This window comes from Leuciscus leuciscus, assembly GCF_965113295.1.
Source record: "Leuciscus leuciscus genome assembly, chromosome: 12".
In the NCBI taxonomy this organism is placed as follows: Eukaryota; Metazoa; Chordata; class Actinopteri; order Cypriniformes; family Leuciscidae; genus Leuciscus; species Leuciscus leuciscus.
Window position 1 is genome coordinate 26,226,419 of NC_138736.1, and position 23,357 is coordinate 26,249,775.

Below are 23,357 nucleotides of genomic sequence, written 5' to 3' on the forward strand. Positions count from 1 at the left end.
CGCAATGGTAATCATATTTTTTTCAAATAAAGACAAGGTAACGTTAATTTTAAATACAGCACACAGTGAAAACTATATGAATATGACACAGTGGGCAACTGGTTATAGCACAGCATATTTTAGAATGAAGGATTTAAAGTTTTTCCGATCGCATCTCCTGTGAAGCTGATCTTCTGTTCGCATTCACTCATTTCAGGACAGACCGTCACTCGCAGTAACACGTTTATGCAGGCTACAAATATACACTTCACAAGATATCACAGCTGGATTTGATTTAAACTGCAAAGTTTGTGAAATTAAATGTTTATTAGATATTCAGATATTTGTTTAAATTATGTAGATGCGCATTTGCTGAATGTTGACGGTAAATGAGAAAGTATTTTAGCCTAATTGTTTGCCTTTTCTGTTACAAATAATATAAAAGCAAACGTTTTACTTTTTCGCATACCAGTTACTTTCTTTGTTTACCAGTTCTGTCTAACAAAGTATTAGATATGACTGACAGAGATCGTAAACTAATGTAGACGGAGAATGTGAGTGAGCGCTGTGTGATCAGCCGCTGCCGTTCTCTTCTCAGGTGCCACCCGTCAAAATAATAGTCCGGAGCACCGACAAAATAAAAGTTCCGCTTACAATCAGAAAAACTTATCGGCCGATGCCAATATTGGCCGTGGCGATATATCGGTCGACCTCTACTCAAGATATTTCCATGTGTTATTCTACAATACATAATACATCAGTATTTTTGTCTTGAAAAAAGCGATTTGCTAACAAGTGACTAAATTGAACTACAGAGGCTGTCGGTGACATTGAATGTCATCATGCGTACAGGTAAGCTCAGTCTGCTTTTACAGCCTCGTTGTGCTTATAATTGTGCTCTTATAAACTATTCTAACTCAAACTTTCTGGGAATACGTTTTTTTTAGATTCGTAGTCATGGTGACGTTGAAGTCGTGGGACTGTGGTGTAGTTTGTTTATAGCCTACCTTTAGCTTTTTTACTTCTGGCGACTGAATTTAGGCTTCAAAAAGTTGTCTGAAAATTATTTTGATGGACAAAACGTGTTTTTTTTTTGTTTTTTTGACAATCCAAAAGCCTGTGGAAGAATCCTATTGGGTTTTGTTGAGGGAATCAGTGTGATCCTAACTGCCAGTAGGCCCACAGTGTGACGTCATATCTGCACCACTCTATACACAGAGTATTCGTAAACACGAATTCAATAGCAAAATTTAAAAGTGAGCGCGCCCCCAATAGGGGTGGGAATCTTTTGGAATCTCACGATTCGATTAAAATCAATTCTTATTGCCACAATTCGATTAAAAATCGATTTTAGATTTTGAATCAAAGTTTTATTCGATATATGCATAGATTTGATTCTAAAGTTGTTTTTGAATTTATTTATTAGGGCCCAAGCCCTGAAAGGGCGAAGGCCCTATTGTTTTCGGTAGGATTATTAGGGCCCAAGCCCTGAAAGGGCGAAGGCCCTATTGTTTCCGGTAGGATTATTTATTATTATTATTAGGGCCCAAGCCCTGAAAGGGCGAAGGCCCTATTGTTTCCGTAAGGATTATTATTAAAAAATATATATTTATAATTTTTTTTTTTTACTTTTGGGGCCCTTAACATGCTCAAAAACTCTTGAAATTTTGCACACACGTCAGAACATGCGGCCATCAGGGCCGGACTGAAGCTGGTACCCGGGCGTGGCAGGGGGGCTCGACAGCGCCCCCTGGAATGGTGTCCGAAAACTTGGTCCATAAATCAAACACGCTTGCATGTAATAATATGAAACTCAGTACACATATAGATTTCATCGGGCCGAACAACTTTCGTGCTCTTAGTTTTACACCAGCCCAACAGGAAGTCGGTTATTATACGTTGTTTGGAAAACGCATACAGTGGAATGTGAAATACTCCTCCTAGGGAATTCATCCGATCGCCACCAAACTCGGTGTGAATGAAGTCAAGACATTGAGGATGAATTCTTGCGAACGGATTTTTGATATCTCGAACGGTTTGGCCGTGGCGAGGAAACGAATTTGTGGCGAATAATGGGACACAGGAAGTGTATTATAACTAGGGCTGGGATAAACGATTATTTTTTAAACGATTAATCTAGCGATTATTTTTTCTATGCATCGATTAATCTAACGATTCATTTTTCCAGTTCGATTCGATTTCGATTCGATTATCTCCCCAATCCCCATTAATTGACTAATAGCAATTTATACATGTTAATTTACATATCTGAATGAAAAAAAAAACATTCCTTAACATTGCAATATATGTTTATTGCTCTTAAAATTCCAAAATAAAAGACTATACAAGTGCATAGTAATGCATTCTTAGTCAGAGGTAGCATTCAATAAAACCTTAAAGCCTTGAAAACACATAGCTTACTGAAACAAGCTTACTGAACACAGTTCTTCTTTCAGATGAAAATAACAACAACTTGATGTCTAGCATTCAATAAAAAAATAAAAAGGTCACCCAAAATACTTGTTTAGAGCAATTGAAAGAATACAGTAACCAATGTAAACTTGAGGGCTTTAAGCTAATACAGAGAGTGCTTTTCCAACAAAAAATACAAATTAACAGTGGGAGCCAGCAGCCTGTCATGGCGTCCTTCCTGAACCAACAGAATTGAACATTTATGTTGAAAACACATAGTCCTAGCTTACTGAAAAAAGTGCATCTTTTAATTCTTCATTGACATAAAAATAACAACAACGTATAGTAATACACTCTGCCACTCACCTTTTTCTTAAAAAAATAAATAAAATAAAAATACTAATAAAAAAAAGTACTTAACTAGAATTTAATAAATGGAACATTATTGTAAAGTGTTACCAATTTGTTATACACCGATTCAGACGTCTCGTGAGTTCAGTGTTGGACCGATCAGTTGTTTTAACCATTCATTAAAGTGAATCGGTTCAAATGAGTCATTAGTGCGCGAATCGGACGTGTCATTAGTGGACCTGTAGCCTACGGCAAGCGTTGATTATCCTGGCAGTTTATTTTTTACCACAATTCACACTCCGCGGTAATTCAAGAGAAAAAAACGCTCCACGTGAAACTTTGGTCTTCCGCCCTTTTTCTATCGTGTCTAATGATTTTGATTAATATGCACGAGGGAGAGAGAGAGAGAGCAAGACAGCGCTCGTGTTGTTTGAAGACGGTGAGTGCGCGCGCGGCCGGGGCTCTCTCTCGTACTTGTATGCGCCCTGTCAAGCGCAGTCAGTCATTCTATTCTACATCACTCACCGATCAAATAAGGCTTCGGCAGCCACCAAAAAAAATTCAATGCTGGAAAACCCCTGGATTGGTTATATACCGTTGGATAGAATGATGGCCATCGCGTATCAGCGCACATAAGGTACACACTGTGAAGTAATTTGCAAAACGTTTTTTAGAGAAATGAAAACAGGTCGACGAATCGACGCGCATATTTTGCGTCGACGTATTTTTTGCGTCGACGTCATCGATGACCTCGACGCATTGTCCCAGCCCTAATTATAACTTCAGCAAACATTAACTGATCTTGATGAAACTTCAGCAGTGTGTTCGTTGTAAGAGGCCGATCACATGGATGTGACTATTGTGAGTCAAAGTTATAGCGCCACCAACTGGCAGCAGGACGTTTTTCACCCTTGGATTTTTCACCCTTGAATGGGGTCTGAAAACTTGGTCCATAGATCAAACACGCTTGCATGAATTAATATCAAACTCAGTACACGTATAGATCTCATCGGGCCGAACAACTTTCCCTCGGTCAAGTTTTACACCAGCCCAACAGGAAGTCGGCTATTATGGGTTGTTTGGAGAATGCTTGCTCTGGTATTTGAAATAATCCTCCTAGGCAATTCTTTCAATTGCCACCAAACTCGGTCAGCATGAAGTAAAGACATTGAGGATGCTAAATTGCGGACGGATTTTTGATATCTCGAACGGTTTGGCCGTGGCGAGGAAACGAATTTATGGCGAGAAAAGATAAAAACGAAGTGTTATAACTTCTGCATACATTAACTGATCTTGATGAAACTTCAGCAGTGTGTTCGTGGTAAGAGGCCGATCACATGTATGTAACTATTGTGAGTCAAAGTTATAGCGCCACCAACTGGCAGCAGGAAGTGTGTCACTTTCAAAATGCTTTTGACAAAAGTGAGGGGGTTAATTTTATGTAGTCACAAAAATCAGTACACATATTGGTCTCATCGAGCCGGACAATTTTCTAATTTACAGTAATTAGCTCCTAGCAACAGGAAGTCAGATATTTTGTTTTGAATGTGGATTTCTTTGCAAAATCAGCCTCTGAATTTTTACCCACTCCTCTTAAGTGGTTTATTTTATTCCCACAAAACTTTTTCAACATGATGAAAATGCATTAAAGATGCTAAATTGTAAACAGATAATAAATATCTCAAACGGTTTTGCTATGGCGAGGGATTAAAGTAATGTCAAAAAAGGAAACACTAAAAACCTCCTATCTTCTAAAAATGTAATTATACACCATTTATTTCTATATAAAATTATACAAATATCAAAACTAAACCCATTTTATTCTTTTTTTTTCAATTTAAGAATTGTTTAAGTTTAAAAACATCCAGAATGTTTTTTTAGTCCAAAGAGTAAATAAATTGTCATTCATAGTGCTATACTGCCCTCTTGTGTTCAAAGTCAGGTAGGCCTATTGTATCTATATAAAAATATACTAGGTATGTGACGGTGAGGAATATTTTTCCACCGGTTAATCAACGTGTGACACCGCTGGGGGCTTTTGAATTGCTAACTTAAAAACGAAAGTAAAATATGTTCGTCCGCACTGACATGGATAATGGTGCAGAGCGAGCGTTTTCAATGAATTCCTATGGAAGTAGTAATGAACTAAAAAACGTTCGCTCTTCTCTGCCCGTTCCTCGCCGTGGACGCACACCACATACATATATATATATATATATATATATATATATATATATATGTATATATATGTATATGTGTGTATGTAAAAAAAAAATATATATATATATATATATATTTTTTTTTTTTTTTTACATACACATATATATATATATATATATATATATATATATTTTTTTACATACATATATATATATATATATATATATATATATATATATATATATTATTTTTATTTTTTTTACACACATACATATATATATATATATAGCTGCGAGCAGCGATGGAGGGTGCCTTTAGTTACACTAAAGCCACCGGGGTGGCGGTGTCACCGGCTTGGGCCCTCAATCGCTGCTCGCAGCTATATTTTATTTTATTGTCCTTGAAGCCCCCCCTCCTTGTATATAAGAAAACCTGTGTCCCTATTGATTGATAATGAATAAGATTAAGATCTTTATTAAGCTTAAGATCTTTACTGTCACTGTACATGTACAATGAAACTGTGACAGAGCAACCTCCAGATGCCATTACGCTATACAACATAATACAAAATAATGCAATACAATAAAACTACAAAGAACTACTTTCATTCTTTATGTGCGTAGTGGTGTGTGATGTGTATTGTCTATGATGATATTGTAATCATTGTTTTAACGATGTATGAGGCACTGCGAGCTGACATCGCATTAGCCTCTCGTGCTTTCACTGCGTGATGTGTACGATTATAGGTATGTTCTCAAATGAGTTTTTGTCTTATATTTATATCATATTATGTTGTTATCATAGCCATAGCCTACAATGTCACATCAGCAAGAGTGCTGTTTTCCGTGCACAATTGCAAATTGATATTTATTTTATATAACTGTAAAATTAACAATAAATGAACATTGTGAGTTACATTTTATAAACGATATTGTCAGTATTGTTAGTTTTCACTTTATTTCACCGACGAGAATTTCAAAATGAAACCAGCAGAGTCTCAATGCAACAGACAGCGACAATTTTTTGACTGAAATCCGCGTTTTGAACGAATCAATTTAATGATTCAATGAACAGACAGCGACGATTTTTTGACTGAAATCCGCGTTTTGAACGAATCAATTTAATGATTCAATGAACAATCACTTGCTTCTTTCCCGAATGAATCAGCCATTTGATCAAATCGGTTGAATGAATGAGTCCCTCAACTGCTTATTAAGACAGTGACTTGCCGCCACCTACTGGCAGTTTTAGTTTCACATTTAAAGTACCCTTCAATTAGAACATTAAAATTAGAAATCAGTTCATATTTAAATATTGAATAAAAAAACAACAACAACAATCTCAAATTTTTATTTATGCAATTGTAAATGCAGTGTAAATATATTAATGCCAAATCTGATGCCACTTCTGTGTCACCTCTGAACTGCAAAGATGGATTTTGATTTAATGATTTAATTTGACTGGTAACAGTGGTATTGTGTTGTTATTCTGATATAATTAAATTTGAATGTTAGAATTTGACATAAAAGGTTATGCATAGAACTACAAATGTCTATATATAGGTGAAAATGCCCCTGGAAATCAATTTACGGTGGCAAATGTTACCCCTTAATAAAAAAAAATTATTTCTGTCACTGCTGTGAACTGACCACTGCATAGAATATGAAAAATATGAATATCTTTGTCAGTCAGCTGTCAGCAACAGGCCTAAACCAGCCATGGCACCAAGCACAAAAACATGTTCAGTAAAATATTATCTAATTATTATCAACAAAACTTTGAAAATATCTAGACATATTTTGTCAATATTGCACACCCCTAATGCATGGTATTAATTTAGATTTATTGGGGTCTTAAAAAGCCTTAAATTTGAATTTAAAAAGTGTGCAGAAACTCTGATATATACATATACACATATATATATACATATGTGTATGTATGTGTGTGTGTGTGTGTGTGTGTGTGTGTGTGTGTGTGTGTGTGTATATATATATATATATATATATATAGTGACCCTGGACCACAAACCCAGACACATGGGTCAATTTTTTTAAATTGAGATTTATACAGCATAAATATTAGGGGTGTAACGGTTCACAAAATTCACGGTTCGGTTCGATACGATACACTTGTGTCACGGTACGGTTCGGTATGTTTTTGATTCAGAAAAAAGAAAGAAATGCAAGAGAAATTTCTTTTTTAATTAAAACTAACATCATAAAGTATTTTTTTTTACTTTGAGCAATTCTGGAGCTATAATTGACTCTTCTTAGGAGCATATTAAACAAAACAGCTCCTTGGAAAAAATTAAATGTAATATTGTAGTAGTTATAAACAAAGGTTTATTTTAGTTCAGATTAACATTTGAGGGCAGCAATTGTATTCATAATGTCAAAATAAAACCGACGTAATGTTACTTGAAGGCATTATAGCCTACTATTCCTGCCAAACTTCCATGGTTGTTAGTGTTACTACAGTAAATCCATGGTGAATGTTGCTGATCTGTGGACACTGGATAGTTCATTCATGGCACAATGTTTCTTCCTGGTTTCCACGTCAGCGCTATTTGATCCGTTAATAACGGAGAAATGTGAATGTTTCTCACTAGATCTCGCAGCGATGTTATTACTTCTGTGGCGAATTCAAATGCTTTCTTTACTGGATCTCTTATTAGCGCTGTGTAGTAACAGTGTCGCATGATCACGATCGGCTCGCCTGGTCCAAACTGATAAACGGTCCTTCAACCACACAATAGCGAGCAGTTTCGTTCTGCTTGCATTACGTTTGCCATTTGATGTTGGGCAATGTTGTGGTCGCGCCGGCGTCTCATACATTATGAGCGCGCTTACCACGCGCATCGCGCCTACATTTGAAATAACGAAATTTTGGTCGGCAGGAAAAATGGTCCAACGAACCGTTCGGTTTGAAAATGCGTACCGAAAACCGAACCGAAAGCCTCGTACCGAACGGTTCAATACGAATACGTGTATCGTTACACCCCTAATAAACATGACATTTATTTTAATGACTTTTCCCGTTGTTTAAAAATCCAGTCAGAATTTATTTCAGAGACTGTACTCAAAATATTCACATAATTATTTTAAAGCTTGGCAAACCTAAGACCCTTTATGTAACAGAAGCTGATACAGTATATATATATATATATATATATATATATATATATATGCATGTATGTGTATATATATATATACAGTGCTATGCATAAGTTTAGACACCCATGCTAAAGTTGACTAAAACGAGGATTAAAAAATCATCTTTTGGAAATTGAACTTAATGCCTTAATTAAAAAAATTTGGAAAAATCCAACCTTTAAGGACACCAATTTTCTTTGTGAATGAATAATGTATCGTAAATAAATAAATGTTCTTCCTTAAAATACAGGGTGCATAAGTCTGGACACCCCTATGTTAAATTCCCATAGAGGCAGGCAGACTTTTATTTTCAAAGGCCAGTTACTTCATGGATCCAGGATAATATGCATCCTGATAAAGTTCCCTTGGCCTTTGGAATTAAAATAGCCCCACATCATCACATAGCCTTCACCCATACCTAGAGATTGGCATGGTTTTATTTCAGTTAGCCTAATAGCTGGTTTGATTTGCATTGAGAGATGATCTTATGGAAAGTACTCCATGCCAATCTCTAGGTATGGTGAAGGCTATGTGATGATGTGGGGCTATTTTAATTCCAAAGGCCAAGGGAACTTTATCAGGATGCATAGTAGCCTGGATCCATGAAGAAACTGGCCTTTAAAAATAAAAATCTGCCTGCCTCTATGGGAATTTAACATAGGGGTGTCCAGACTTATGCACCCTGTATTTTAAGGAAGAACATTTATTTATTTACAATACATTATTCATTCACAAAGAAAATTGGTGTCCTTAAAGGTTGGATTTTTCCAATTTTTTTTAATTAAGGCATTAAGTTCAATTTCCAAAAGATGATTTTTTTATTCCTCTTTTTAGTCAACTTTAGCATGGGTGTCTAAACTTATGCATAGCACTGTGTATATATATATATATATATATATATATATATATATATATATATATATATATATATATATATATATATATTAGGGCTTGCATAGACTAGTTGAGTAGTCGATAGATCGACTACTTCAACCACTAGTCGACGCTGTCGGAAACAATCGACTACTCGAGCGTCCATTAACCATAAATGAATTAAAAATGGCGAACGTCACCAACAGACACCACACGTCAGATGTGTGGAAGTATTTCATCAAGGATGACAAAAATATTGTAATTGGCCAACTCTGCAAGAGGCCGTTCACATATTTCGTCTAAAAACGTGTGGAAAGCGCGGCCGTGCCGCTGTCTCCTACAAGCGCTTGCGCTCCCATGGCGTCTGTCGTTGCTATGCAACAATGAACTGCGCCCTCCATGATGACGACGAAGAAGTATAAGTAAAGGATTAATTTATTTCTAGCCCTTGCAATAGCTTTACTACTAGATATATTTCTGGAGATGAGAAGGAAAAACCCGCCTGGAAAAACTAGCGCACCACGTTGCTTCCATTATGAGCGCGCTCGCTGCGGCCGCGCGCCTACATTTGAAATAACGACCTTGAGCGCGAAAAAGACGCGATATGTGAACGGCCCAGAAGCAGACGTCTGAAATGAAAGGCAAGAACGGCTATTTATTTGGCTTTAGACTGTTACATGAAAATTTAAAAATGAAATGTCATAATTATAATGTTTTGAGAGTTTAATTATATAATTGTTGCATTAGGCTATGAATTAATAAATGTTTATTGATAAGATCTGGATTTAGCTATTTCATGTCTTTTCATTTACAGTAGCATGAACCACGAGTAGTCGAGTAACTCGAGTATTGTTTTGATAGGAAATCGACTAGCAGAAATCAGTAGTCGTGCAACCCCTAATATATATACACACACACACACACACACACACACACACACACACACACACACACACACACACACACAGGGCCGGCCCGCGGTATAGGCAAATGCTAGGGGCGCCACTCATCCATAGGGGCGCCAGAATGAGTGAACGAGTGAATTTTTTTTTTTTTTTTTACAATTTTTTTTTTTTTTTTATATATAATACTATTTTAAAACCATTAATTCGAAATACTACCACAAAAAAAAAAAAAGTCCGGCTCACCAATCGTCCCCCGCCCATCGAGTGCTTGAAGTGCGTCAGAAACAGAGCGCGCGCGCGATCAGTTGTTGGTAATTTGTTGTGTAGCGTGCGCGACTCCGCATCCAATGTAGACAACACTGCTTTTGTTAACACACAGCTCGTAGAAACGGGCCTGGCAGCTCGCGCCAGTTCTAGACGCGGTGAAAGTTTCCTGATTGTGACGGAAGGCCGAATTTACATGACACATTATTAATGAGCATAGTCTGCGATAGATACAGTGCCAAAAAGAAGAGAAGAGGATAAAAGGGGATAAAGACAGAGGTAAAGTGATGTAGTGAATGAACAATTTATGGCATAGGAGTAAGATACTATAATTTCATGGCAGTTATTTTTACCTTAAACTTAATGTTAGCAGTTGTTCTGAGTTCTCCAGAGTCCCCAGACTGTGTGGTTTTGTAACAATCATGTCAGTTTTAAGACGCATTTTTTATTATCACTTTTTTATTAATGTTTTACTCTACAGTTGTGCAGTTGTGGGGATACAGTACAGGCCAAAAGTTTGGAAACATTACTATTTTTAATGTTTTTGAAAAAAGTTTCTTCTGCTCATCAAGCCTGCATTTATTTGATCAAAAATACAGAAAAAATAATAAATATTGTGATATATTATTACAATTTAAAATAATTGGTTTTCAATTTATTATACTTTAAATTATCATTTATTTCTGTGATGCAAAGCTGAATTTTCAGCATCATTACTCCAGTCTTCAGTGTCACGTGACATCCAGTCTATCACATGATCCTTTAGAAATCATTCTAATATTCTGATTTATTATGAGTGTTGGACACAGTTCTGCTGCCTAATATATTTGATGAATAAAATGTTAAAAAGAACTGCATTTATTTAAAATAAAATACAAAATATTTTCTAATTATATAAATCATCTTTACGATCACTTTTTATCAATTTAACACATCCTTGCTGAATAAAAGTATTGATTTATTTCAACCAAAAAAAAAAAAAAAAAAAAAAAAACAACTGACCCCAAATTACTGACAAGTAGTGTATATTGTTGTTACAAAAGATTTCTATTTTTCAAACATTTAAAAAAAAATTTTTTTTACTATTTATTTATCAAAGTATCCTAAAAAAGTATCACAGGTTATGAAAAAATATTAAGCAGCAGAACTGTTTCCAACTTTGATAATGAATCATCATATTAGAATGATTTCTAAAGGATCATGTGATAGACCGGATGTCACGTGACACTGAAGACTGGAGTAATGATGCTGAAAATTCAGCTTTGCATCACAGAAATAAATGATAATTTAAAGTATAATAAATTGAAAACCAATTATTTTAAATTGTAATAATATATCACAATATTAAAAAAAATTCTGTATTTTTGATCAAATAAATGCAGGCTTGATGAGCAGAAGAAATTTCTTTCAAAAACATTAAAAATAGTAATGTTTCCAAACTTTTGGCCTGTACATTTTATGGCATAGTAATGATATTTATGTACAGGTTTATTCAAAATAGCAAAGTTCACATTAAATCTTTATTGTAAATCGTGCTATAAAAGATAATGGGGACTTGACTTGAATGCTATGTAATGCTCTTGGTATTTGTGTTTAGGCTGTAATGTGTGTGTATATAGGCCCATATATATATATATGCTAAATCATGAACACAATGACGGGGTGAAATGGGCTGTGATGCATGGGGCGCCAGGTAAAATCTTGCCTAGGGCAGCAAATTGGTCAGGGCCGGCCCTGCACACACACATATATATATATACATATATGAGGGGCCGTACAAGCCAAAATCCATTCTTCTACTGTCACACACATACTTTCTCCTTTCACATACACACATTTCTATACGCACACACACACATTCTCCTTTCACATACATACATTTCTACTGTCACACACATACAGTGGGGAGAACAAGTATTTGATACACTGCCGATTTTGCAGGTGTTCCTACTTAGAGGTCTGTAATTTTTATCATAGGTACACTTCAACTGTGAGAGACGGAATCTAAAACAAAAATCCAAAAAATCACATTGTATGATTTTTAAATAATTGATTTGCATTTTTTGAATTACTTAAAAATCATACAATGTGATTTTCTGGTTTTTTGTTTTAGATTCCGTCACTCACAGTTGAAGAGTACCTATGATAAAAATTACAGACTTTTACATGCTTTATAAGTGGGAAAACCTGCAAAATCGACAGTGTATCAAATACTTGTTCTCCCCACTGTACATATTCCTTTCACATACATACATTTCTACTGTGACACACATACATACTCCTTTCACATACATACATTTCTATACGCACACACACATATATTCTCCTTTCACATACATACATTTCTGCTCTCACACACACATACATTCTCCTTTCACATATGTATGTATATATATATATATATATATATATATATATATTTTTTTTTTTTTTTTGTTCTTTTTTTTTTGGTATCCATTACTTCCTCTTTAAGCAGGAAGTCGCACTCAGACCCGGAAATACATATGCAAGACTTGCTCAGCTCTTCATCACAACTTTACAATGATGCTATTGCTATTCAAAGTAATCCTGTTTTCTTTTCAAGTACAGTTTTTACTTTTTGGAGTAAGTAGCAATAAACATGAAATCAGACAATTTTTTTATAATGTGCTGACCAATGTATTGACCAAATGCAAAGAGAAACAGATTATTTTGTGCATGATAGGCTGCATTGAGATCTCTGTGATCACATTCAAACCCTATGTGGATTTCTGTCATTCTCAAGATTTGTTGAGGATTCAAGAAATAGAGCAGCAGTAAATACATTGGAGTCTTTATATGGATGTCTAAATGTAGTGCGGACTGCTTATGAATCCAGACAAAGAATCAGGTCTGAGAACAGTTATGTCCTGTTGCACACACAGAAGAGGCTGTTTTTGTTGGCACATATCATTTTTATTTCTGTCACATACTGTACAATCTGCAAATTCAACAAAGACAACAATACATTTGTTTTTGTTTCACAGTGTTGAAATAGCTGGCAGTGAGACTTCTTGTCAAAAAGTGAAACGCTCTTTCAATAAACTCACATTACACATTTATCTGATACTGTATAGTCACAGAAAATGAAACCGTGTATTCCAGCAAATAAAACAATTCTGACATTAACATTTCAGTAATCAGATAAAGCCCAATTAACATACACCAACTCTATACAAGCACTTAAAGGTACAATATGTAAGAATTTTGCATTAAAATATCCCAAAATCTCAAGGCCAGTGTTATATATTTTGTTAAGTTGATTACTTACAATATCCCAAATGTTTCCAACTATTTTTAAATCGTGAGAAAATTGCGATTTTAACCAAGGAAACGGGGCGTTAGAGCAGGGGTGAGCTGGGAGTCGCCAGTCAATTGCGTCATATCCGCGTCACCCTCGGTTTCCGCTCGTACTGCGTGGAGTCCTGGACAAATGCGAAAGTTGTAGTTGCAGCGTCTATCAAGCTACAAACTTTAGCTTGTTTCTTGCAGTCGTTATGGGACACAATTATTCTTTACCGATTGCTGCTGGTTCTGTCGACAAAGCATGCTTAATTTTATATTTTCCAAATGTAGCATTCGGTAATAGTTATGTTTATGTAAGGAAAGTATTATTGCTTTAGATTTGTGTTTAGTTTATTGACATTGTTTATCACGTCTGGTGTTTATGGCCATGTAAATAAACATAGCATGTGTTATACATAAAGATTAATCAGTATTTTGGCAAATGATGTGGGCATGTTCGAATGTACTTTTACAACAATTGTTTAGAACATGTAGAACTGCGCAGCGTTATCACAACAATGAATTCAACAAATACAGTAACATCTATGAAGTATTAAACCTTACTTTTCTTGCGGTTAATGAAATAAAAGTGTGATGAGGTTTAAGAGTCAGGAAGGAAGAAGACGCGTCGTCGTGACTGGGACTCGTACTTTATTAAAATAAAGCAAAACAAACAAAAGCCGCGCACAACGCGCATTCACTGTGGCAACCGCGACGGCACAAAACAGTTCAAAAATGAGAGCTCGGATCCACCGGTTTTCTTCCTCTGCGTCCAATTTTCTCTCCAGTCTCTCTCTCGTTCCAGCGCGGCTTATAAGCGGTCTCTCCACGCCGATCACTGCAATAAGACACAGGTGCATTTGCACTTGACCTACTTGCTCGTCTCTTTTCTCTCCCATCACAGACCGCGCTGAACCACGCCCCCCTCGCCACAAAAAGCATGTCATTAAACGCAACATTTATAAAAATAGAACTTAGCCTCATCCATGAACATGATTTTTCGATTCCCGTCTGACTGATTTACATCCACGGTGGAGTTTAAAACGACAGTTCCCATCATTCCACGCTCCTTCACATCGTTATCAAGCTACGCCGTTGTTGTTGTTTGGAATGTAGCGCCCTCTAGCGGCAAAAATTCTTGCATATTGTACCTTTAACGCAGCTATTTAACTTTATAACTGTAAACTCTCTTTACAAAAACATTGAGTGCACTGAAAATTAATCTCTTTTAAACATTGTCAAGTCGCGATCTCCCGCACGACATCCGACAGCACGGCCGCGGACATCCGCCTGAGTAGCTATTCGGATGAAAAAAGTTCTCTCGCTGCAGTTTCTGAATTTACCATAATCATAGTAAAGCCGCCTTTCCACTGCACACGACATTCGCATATGATCGGATCTCCACGCAGCTCCCGTACGACTCTCCATTGGAAATGAATGACTTCCGGTCCGACGGCTGTCGTTTGTTGTGTGCGGCTGGCTTGACCGTGTATTTTCAAACCGCGGCTCGCTTGACCATAGTCCAGTGACCCCGATCGTGCCAGACCTGCCTTCCGTTTCCATTATATGCCTTCCGTTTCAACTATACTTTCTCTCACACATACATTATTCTATTACATACACATATTTTTTTTCAGACATACATACACATATTTTTTTTCAGACATACATACACATTTTTCTACAGACATACATACATTGTCTTCTTACATACATGTATTATTTATAATGATAAATGCATACTTTGAATACATTTGCATAAGAGTAAAATGTATATATGTGAAAGGAGAATGTATGTGTGTGAGAGTAGAAATGTATGTATGTGAAAGGTGAATGTATGTGTGTGAGAGTAGGAATGTATGTGAAAGGAGAACGTATGTGTGTGAGAGTAGAAATGTATGTATGTGAAAGGAGAATGTATAAGTGTGAGAGTAGAAATGTATGTATGTGAAAGGAGCATGTATGTGTGTGAGAGTAGAAATGTATGTATGTGAATATGTGTGTGAGAGTAGAAATGTATGTGTGTGAGAGTAGGAATGTATGTGTGTGAGAGTAGAAATGTATGTATGTGAAAGGAGAATGTATGTGTGTGAGAGTAGAAATGTATGTATGTGAAAGGAGAATGTATGTGTGTGAGAGTAGAAATGTATGTATGTGAAAGGAGAATGTATGTGTGTGTGAGAGTAGAAATGTATGTATGTGAAAGAATGTATGTGTGTGAGAGTAGAAAGGTATGTATGTGAAAGGAGAATGTATGTGTGTGTGAGAGTAGAAATGTATGTATGTGAAAGAATGTATGTGTGTGAGAGTAGAAAGGTATGTATGTGAAAGGAGAATGTATAAGTGTGTGAGTAGAAATGTATGTATGTGAAAGGACAATGTATGTGTGTGAGAGTAGAAGAATGGATTTTGGCTTGTACGGCCCCTCATACACATACATACATGCATACATACATACATACATACATACACTGTATCAGCTTCTGTTACATAAAGTGTCTTAGGTTGGCCATGCTTTAAAATAATTGTGTATTTTGAGTACAGTCTCTGAAATAAATTCTGACTGGATTTTTAAACAATGGGAAAAGTCATGAAAATAAATTTCATGTTTTATGACAAATTTTGGGTGGATTGTCATGTCTTTATTCTGTGTAAGTGTGTCAGCAAGCCTCGTCTAATGAAATGATCAAAACCATCCTGGGAAGAATTGGAGTCTCTCTGATCTTCAGGTACCACAGGACACAAGAGTGGAATAAGGTGCGTGTGTATCCTGTTTGTGAAAGTACGCTGTATAGTAGTAAACCTTTGACTGAAAACTGTGTTTGTCTTGAATGTTCTTAGGGAGTGAAGCTGGTCAGTGTGATGTTCAGACTGCACATTGAGTTCATTACTCTGAAGGGGATTATGGGGAATGAACACGGGGTGTCTCGCTGTCAACTGGTCACTATGGCAACAGAGCTCTTCCTTTACAGCGGGAGTATTGAGGGAGCTTTGAAAATGCTGAGAGGTAAAAAGGAGATATGCAACTTTTGTGTGTGTTGTTCTGAATCTGGAAATAAGGGATTACTAGTGTATGTTTTTCTTTTCCTTCAGCTGATGGATGGTTTGTGAGCTCAAGCATGTGGCCTTGTGAGCAGGCTGACATAGAAAGTCGAAAACATGTCCTGACTCTCTTAGCTGGAAAGACATCACACAGAGACACCTTAGAGATTCTTACCAACTTACCTGGACTCAGACAACCGATAAGCAAGTTATTTCATCTTTCATCTTCTCTCATTGTGATATACACACACAGTGTTTCCCACAGATTAGAAAGCAATTTGTGGTGGTGGGGTGGGGGATTGTTCCATGTCAGATTGGGGGGTGGGCGTGGTTCAAAATAATTCCTTTGTTAATAATTCGTTACAAAGAACTTTATTATTTTAAATATTAATCAAAAATGTTTCACAAATTAATCACAAATTTCACACCCTATACTAAATTTAGTTTAAACAGCCTACGTGCTGCAAAGGCTTATATAGTGTTTTGACCTCGACAACCCAACTGCATTTTACCGCAAACTTGCGACTTGTTAACTTTCTAAAGAAGGCGCAATCACTTGTTTGCTAAGGGTCGGGTCGGGACTTCAACATTTACACACTGACATTGTATTCAGAATATAAAATATTTTTTATTGCTCTTTTAATGTGTGATTGTGTAAAGGTGTTCACGAGATAACAACGTTTCGTGAACTTTTGAATTTCGCCAGCCGTATTCTCTGCACCAAATAGGCCAAGCTTCCACGCTTCCAGGGATGATCTCGTGGAGACAGATGCTGTGTGCATGGAGGGGAGGGTGTGTGTGTGTGTGTGTGTGTGTGTGTGTGTGTGTGTGTGTGTGTGTGTGTGCTAGGGTTGTGATGCTGACCGACATCACGATGGAGAGCCACCATCGTGATGCCACGCCCCCCCTTGCGAGTCGGGAGTGCGACGCGCTAATCGTAGTCTCTTCTATATTAGTTAACCTAAAAACATTGCAGGGATTTGTATGTAAATTAAATTGAGAATATAACTAATGCAGATATGCTATTTTAAATACTGTAGTCTATGCCAGAGACGTGACGTGCTAGTCTGTGAAAATACCGTGTCAGGCAGGCTACACAAATATTGATCTTGACATTGTTAGACTCTTGTCTTTTTTAAATGTCTTACACTGTACATTTAACTTAAAATATTTAATTTTGTACAAGAAACAGCCCTTATTATTGAATTATTAGTAGCCTATCGTAGTGTCTCAGGAAATATTGCTCATTGTCCCAGCTCTTCTGTACACTGAAGCGGCAGTTTAAAATAAACGCAGACTTCAGGAAACGTCAAATAACTTTTGTCTGGTTAATACTTTTAAAGACAATTTGCCTTGGTCATAATGTCAAAATAATCAAATGAAAGCATGAAGGTGATTCTGATAACGCATTTATTAAAACACAGAAGAACTCAGAACGAAACTCAGGATTTACATTTCACTTAATAATAATTAACAGCACAATTAACTTTGTCGTGCAAAGCATAGCATAGGCAAAAAAAAAAAATTATGTTATTGAAATATTGTAAAGTGATAATATGAACTTCACAAATGAACATTTAAAAAACAACATGAAAAATCAAAATTGAATAACGGATTGCGAAAAGTGTGTAAAGAAAAATAAGTCTAATATCTTTCGTCATAGACCATGTTTAAAGTTCGATGTTTCTGGCCAGAAATACCAACATATTAACTTTATCTGGTTTTAATAAGCTGCGTATTGGAGTAACTACACTACCCGCTGTGCTGAAGACCCGCTCTGATGGAGTACTGGTAGCACATATGCACAGATATTTCCGTGCTAATCTTGCCAGGAACGGAAACCTTTTTTCGTTCGTTTTCCACCAAGTCAGTGGGTCCTCTTCCCCATCAATGGCCATTTCCTGCAGGTACATGGTCATTTCTGACTCGACCTTTTGCTCATCGGTGAGCATGGCAGCAGTTGCTGTGGCTGTTCTCTTCGCAAGAAGGCTGCCCAAAGACCACTTTTTTTTCTTAGGCGCGGTGGCGGTGGTAGCGCCGGCGCTGGCATCTGGTTCCTCTCCCTCTTCTCCAGCATGTGAGGGACCTGGTGTTGTCATCGTCAGAGCAGTGTCTCTCAAAATCTCTTCCATCATTTCAGTTTTTGTGGAATGAAGTTCGGGAGGTTTCATATGGTCCCCTCGGTACCTGGGGTCAAGCAGTGTTGCTTTGCGCATCATCCTCTTGATGGTGTCATCACCATATCTGCCTTCCATCTGCTCTAGGATGACACGCTTCAGGTCGGCTGTCAGTTTGGAATCATCATTTGTCTCCTCCAGCACACCTTCTAAATGGGCCAACATCGGCAGCAGTGAGGACACCGTTACATAATTTTCTCCAGAGAGAATGTCTGTGAAGTCCGCTACTGGTTTCAGCGCGTTGTTCACAGATTCCAGAACACTAATGTCTTGCCATGTCAGCTGGGGGAGTGGGCGGCGGCTTTTGTCTTGGGCAAACACGCGTTTGATGGCTTGCTCCTGCTCCAGCATTCTCTCCACCATTTGTTGTTTTGAGCCCCATCGTGTTGCACAGTCCTGTCAGTAAAGACCCAGTAAATAATAAAATACATAATAAATAATTTAAACAATAATTCGTTCGTTGTTAGATAACCATTTTAAAAATTACCGTGATCAATGAGTGCTCAGGGAGTTTCAATTCCACTTGTGCTTTCTGCAGCTCACGTCGCCTTAGCCAGCTGTGCGAAAACGCAGTGTTGACTGCCCGGCAAACACCGAACGCTCGGTCTGTGCTGGCCCTCTGTTGCGCAAGCGAGTTGTTTATGGCCAGGTTCAAGTTGTGCCCAAAGCAACTTAACCATGGCCATTTCAACTGCCGGATGGCTGCAACAATATTCGCCCCATTGTCGGTAGTTATACAGGCAATTTGTTTCTCCTGTAGTTTCCAGTCATTAATTGCCTCGCGCAGTGCTTCTTCCAAATTATCTGCTGTATGGCTTTCGGGCATGAAGCTAGTTTGTAAGCATTTGGACTGCAGTGTCCACTCCTTATTCACATAATGCACTGTTACTGACATGTAGGGCATCATATTGCAGCTGGACCACATGTCCGTTGTCAGGGCCAAATATTCTACATCACTCAGCTCTTTCGTGATGTTACTTCTGACCTTGTTGAAAATGTTTGGGATAGCCGTCTTGGAAAAATATTTCCGACCTGGCAGCTCGTATTGTTTATCAAAGGTGTGCAGCATGGCCTTGAACGACGGCTTCTCCACTGTATTGAACGACACCATTTCTTTGGCCAGGAAGCGAGTTACCGCATCTGTCAACTGCCTCCATCTGTCACTGTCGGTTTTATATTTAGTGCTTTTTGCAAAAGCCCCAGTTATCGTCTGCTGACCCTGGCTAGTTTTTTTGCTAGGCCCAGCACGTGCAGGCAAGGTGGCGTATTCTGCTGGATGGCGCACACGCAAGTGGTCATGTAGATTGGTCGTCTGCCCATCTTTTGCGCGGATCACACATGAGCAGATCTTGCACACAACTTCAGTCAGGTCCCTTGGCTGTCCACTCTCATCAGGTCTAAATCCAAAAAATTGCCATATAGGCGAAGTAGTACCCTTTTTAGCAACCAATACCAACGCCATTGTATCAGCTCTTCTTAAGTGAAAGGAAGCTACTTTTTTTTTCTTCCTTACGTGCAACCTATTGAAAAGCCCGGGTGAGTAATTGGTTGGGTTAGTAAAATAACGAAATTATAGTTTTTAAGTAGAAAAAAAATATTTATGTAAAGAGATGTATTAAATTAAAAAGTGCTTAAAAGTGCACAACTCTTTTTAAGTGGAAGAAAGCTACTTTTTTTTCCCCTCTTCCGTGCAACCTATTGGAAAGCCCGGATGAGTCATTATTTGGGTTAGTAAAATAACGAAATTATAGTTTTTAAGTAGAAAAAAAAATTTATGTAAAGAGATATATTAAAATAAAAATGCTTAAAAGTGCACAACTCTTCTTAAGTGGAGGAAGGTACGTTTTTTTCCCCGTGCAACCTATTGGAAAGGCCGGATGAGTCATTAGTTGGGTTAGTAAAATAACGAAATTATAGTTTTTAAGTAGAAAAAAAAATATTTATGTAAAGAGATATATTAAAATAAAAATGCTTAAAAGTGCACAACTCTTCTTAAGTGGAAGGTACGTTTTTTTCCCCCTTTTTTGCCCTTACGTGCAACCTATTGGAAACCCAGTAACCCGAACCCCCCCCCCCCCCGACGATATCATCATCCATCGCGATGTTTCACTTTAAACATCGGCAACTGCCAATTTCGGGGACATCGCCCAACCCTAGTGTGTGTGTGTGTGTATGTGTGTGTGTGTGTGTGTGTGTGTGTGTGTATCAGTGTTGTTTTTGGCAGCCCTTTTAGTTTTAGTCTTAGTCTTAGTCTTTTGGACGAAAATGCTTTTTAGTTTTAGTCACATTTTAGTCACTTATAAACTTGATAGTTTTAGTCAAGTTTTAGTCGACGAAAACGCAAAAAGGTTTTAGTCAAGTTTTAGTCAATTTTTGTAAAAAAAAAAGAAAAAAAAAGTAGTCTTTAACAAATTAATTTAGGTTAAAAAGTATTGGAAATGGGCTTAGGTTTGACAGGTTGTACTGTAGCAAGTGTTGCAATTCATAAAACAACAGTTAACCTTAAAACCTTTGCATAATAAACTAGACTTTCTCATTGATGGAGATGCAGTGCTGCCAAGCTGTACTTCATTGTCGAATTGGGCAGAAACCTTTTATCCCCATATTTCAAGTTATATTTTTTTCCATGAATTGATGCTCTTCTAAAATTTCAGCACATTGGCTATTTTCACCAGTAATCACAGTAATAAAGGAACGGTTTACAGTTTAAACAGCAAAAAACTTTGAGCTACTACAACATTACACACAGATAAAGTGGTAACAGTGGAATCACTGTTTTACTAAAAAAAAGCCAGGAATAAAAACATTCTTACTTTGGCAATTGTGGCTTTTTTATATAATTAGTTAAATAATAATTTATGTTATAATCTAAGTTATATAATAATTATATATTACTTTGTACCAATTAGCCCACTAAACTAATGCTCGGACACACTCTGTCTCTCTCGCGCGCAGACACACTCGGTCTCTCGCGCGCACTTTCGGTCTCTCTCGCGCACTGTCGCTCGCTCGCTCGCGCAGTTCGTTTCGCTTTTGTCCAGTCCGGCGCCTCATATCGAAGATGTGTGGCGAGTGACTAGCCGCAGCCGCAGGTGTGTTGTTGTTGTGTGGAATCTGGTGCGCGGCATAGGCAGCCGGGTGGTGGGCGTACCCAAAACAAGGATAGGAAGCTGCAGCATTGCTGAAACTTTTTTTTTTTTTGTTGCTCAAAACAGAGAGATTTCACGCAAATTAGGCAGAAATGACATGCATTGTGAACGTCAGACTTATAATCATTTTCGTTCCGTCTCGTCTCGTCAACGAAAACTCGAAAACGTCTCGTCATGTTTTAGTCACCTTAGAGCCATTTTTAGCTAGTCATCGTCGCGTTATCGTCATAAAAAAAAGGTGCGTCAACGAAATCATTTCGTTATCGTCATCGTTGACGAAAACAACATTGGTGTGTATATATATGTCTCAGAGAGAGACAGAGAGAAAGAGAGACGTGCGCGAGTGAGTGACAGAGACGGAAGGAGAGCAGGGAAAGGAAATGCAGCTGAACGAGCGTAAAAAATAATAAAAAAACGAAACGCAATATGTGGCGGCCAGTGTTGATTCTGTGGCGCACTGCCACAAATTAGTCTGTGTGGGAAACACTGACACACACACACACACGCACATACATACATACATATACTGCCATTCAAAGGTTTGGGTTCAGTATGTTTTTTCGTTTTTTTTTCTTAATGTTTTTGAAAGCTGTCTCTTATGCTCACCAATGCTGCATTTAAATGCAGTACAAATACTAATATTTTGAAATATTACAATTTAAAAACCTGTTACATTACTGTTACTGGTTGTACTCTTGAAATTAACTCAATTGTGTTTGTGTAGGCTATTTCACAACTAAAAGAACCCCATAGCGCCATCTAGTGTCCAAGTTGTACGCAATTGATGACAAATTTATGTATCTTCCTAAAACAATATTAATGATTCAGCACATAATAACATTTCATAATTGAAAAGGAGTATAAAGTATAGTGTCATCCTTGACTTTTTCATTAGGGTTTTTGTAAGGTTGTTCTTTGTAAAACTGCTTAAAATATTGTAAAAACAAATGCATTGATTCTTGCTAATGAAAACGTTTTTTATGCAAGATTTATACAAGTAACAAGATTTTATTTTCAGAGAAATTAACTTAATCAGCAAGGACGCATTAAATGATGTATTTGTGTGTGTGAAGAGACATTCATTGTAGTTTAGTCTATTATGGTTAGGACTGCCAGTTTATTGTTCATTTAATTAATTTGATTAATAATATGCTGTTTAATTAATTGCATATATTAGTATTTTTCCTGACAATTTAACTTTATTTCACATTTCCAGATGGTGTGCAGATAAACGACTATACTGAAATGTTCAGTGCTCATCTGCGCTTGTGTGTGATAAAGCAGACATTACCTGTTGCAGCAGATATTGTTGAGTTCATGCTAATACATGGTATGGTGCCTGAAACTCTTCAGCTACAGAACCTCATCCATAAACTGGGCAAGCAGAACAACTGGAGCCGTGCCAGGGCCCTTTTTAAACGTGAGTCAGATAACTCCTCAATGTTTCAAATTCAACCGAACTTAAGTTTTAAAGGCCTCGATATACTCGCAGTGAAGTTTTTTTTCTGTTCTTTGTTTAGGGGTTAAAAGTAGTTCAAAATACCTTTGCAGTGGTATACTGTTAGCGATCATCCTGACCCATTTGTTTGA

The 23,357-nt window shown here is 37.2% G+C and overlaps 1 protein-coding gene and 1 long non-coding RNA gene across 2 annotated transcripts in view; one reads left to right on the forward strand and one right to left on the reverse strand.

The window, feature by feature from the left end:
• topaz1 (testis and ovary specific TOPAZ 1) overlaps nt 1-23,357 on the forward strand; it is an 89,657-nt gene that overhangs the window by 64,067 nt on the left and 2,233 nt on the right. Inside the window, exons 14-17 of the mRNA XM_082185600.1 lie at nt 16,056-16,156; nt 16,241-16,406; nt 16,493-16,645; nt 22,984-23,187. Of these exons, the coding sequence (XP_082041726.1) occupies nt 16,056-16,156; nt 16,241-16,406; nt 16,493-16,645; nt 22,984-23,187 (624 nt within the window). The remainder of the gene's footprint in view (nt 1-16,055; nt 16,157-16,240; nt 16,407-16,492; nt 16,646-22,983; nt 23,188-23,357) is intronic.
• On the reverse strand, nt 11,054-11,726 carry LOC309511610. The gene is made up of 2 exons (XR_014210721.1): nt 11,157-11,726; nt 11,054-11,093 (listed from the first exon to the last, which is right to left on the reverse strand). It is a non-coding gene; the product is annotated as an uncharacterized lncRNA (long non-coding RNA).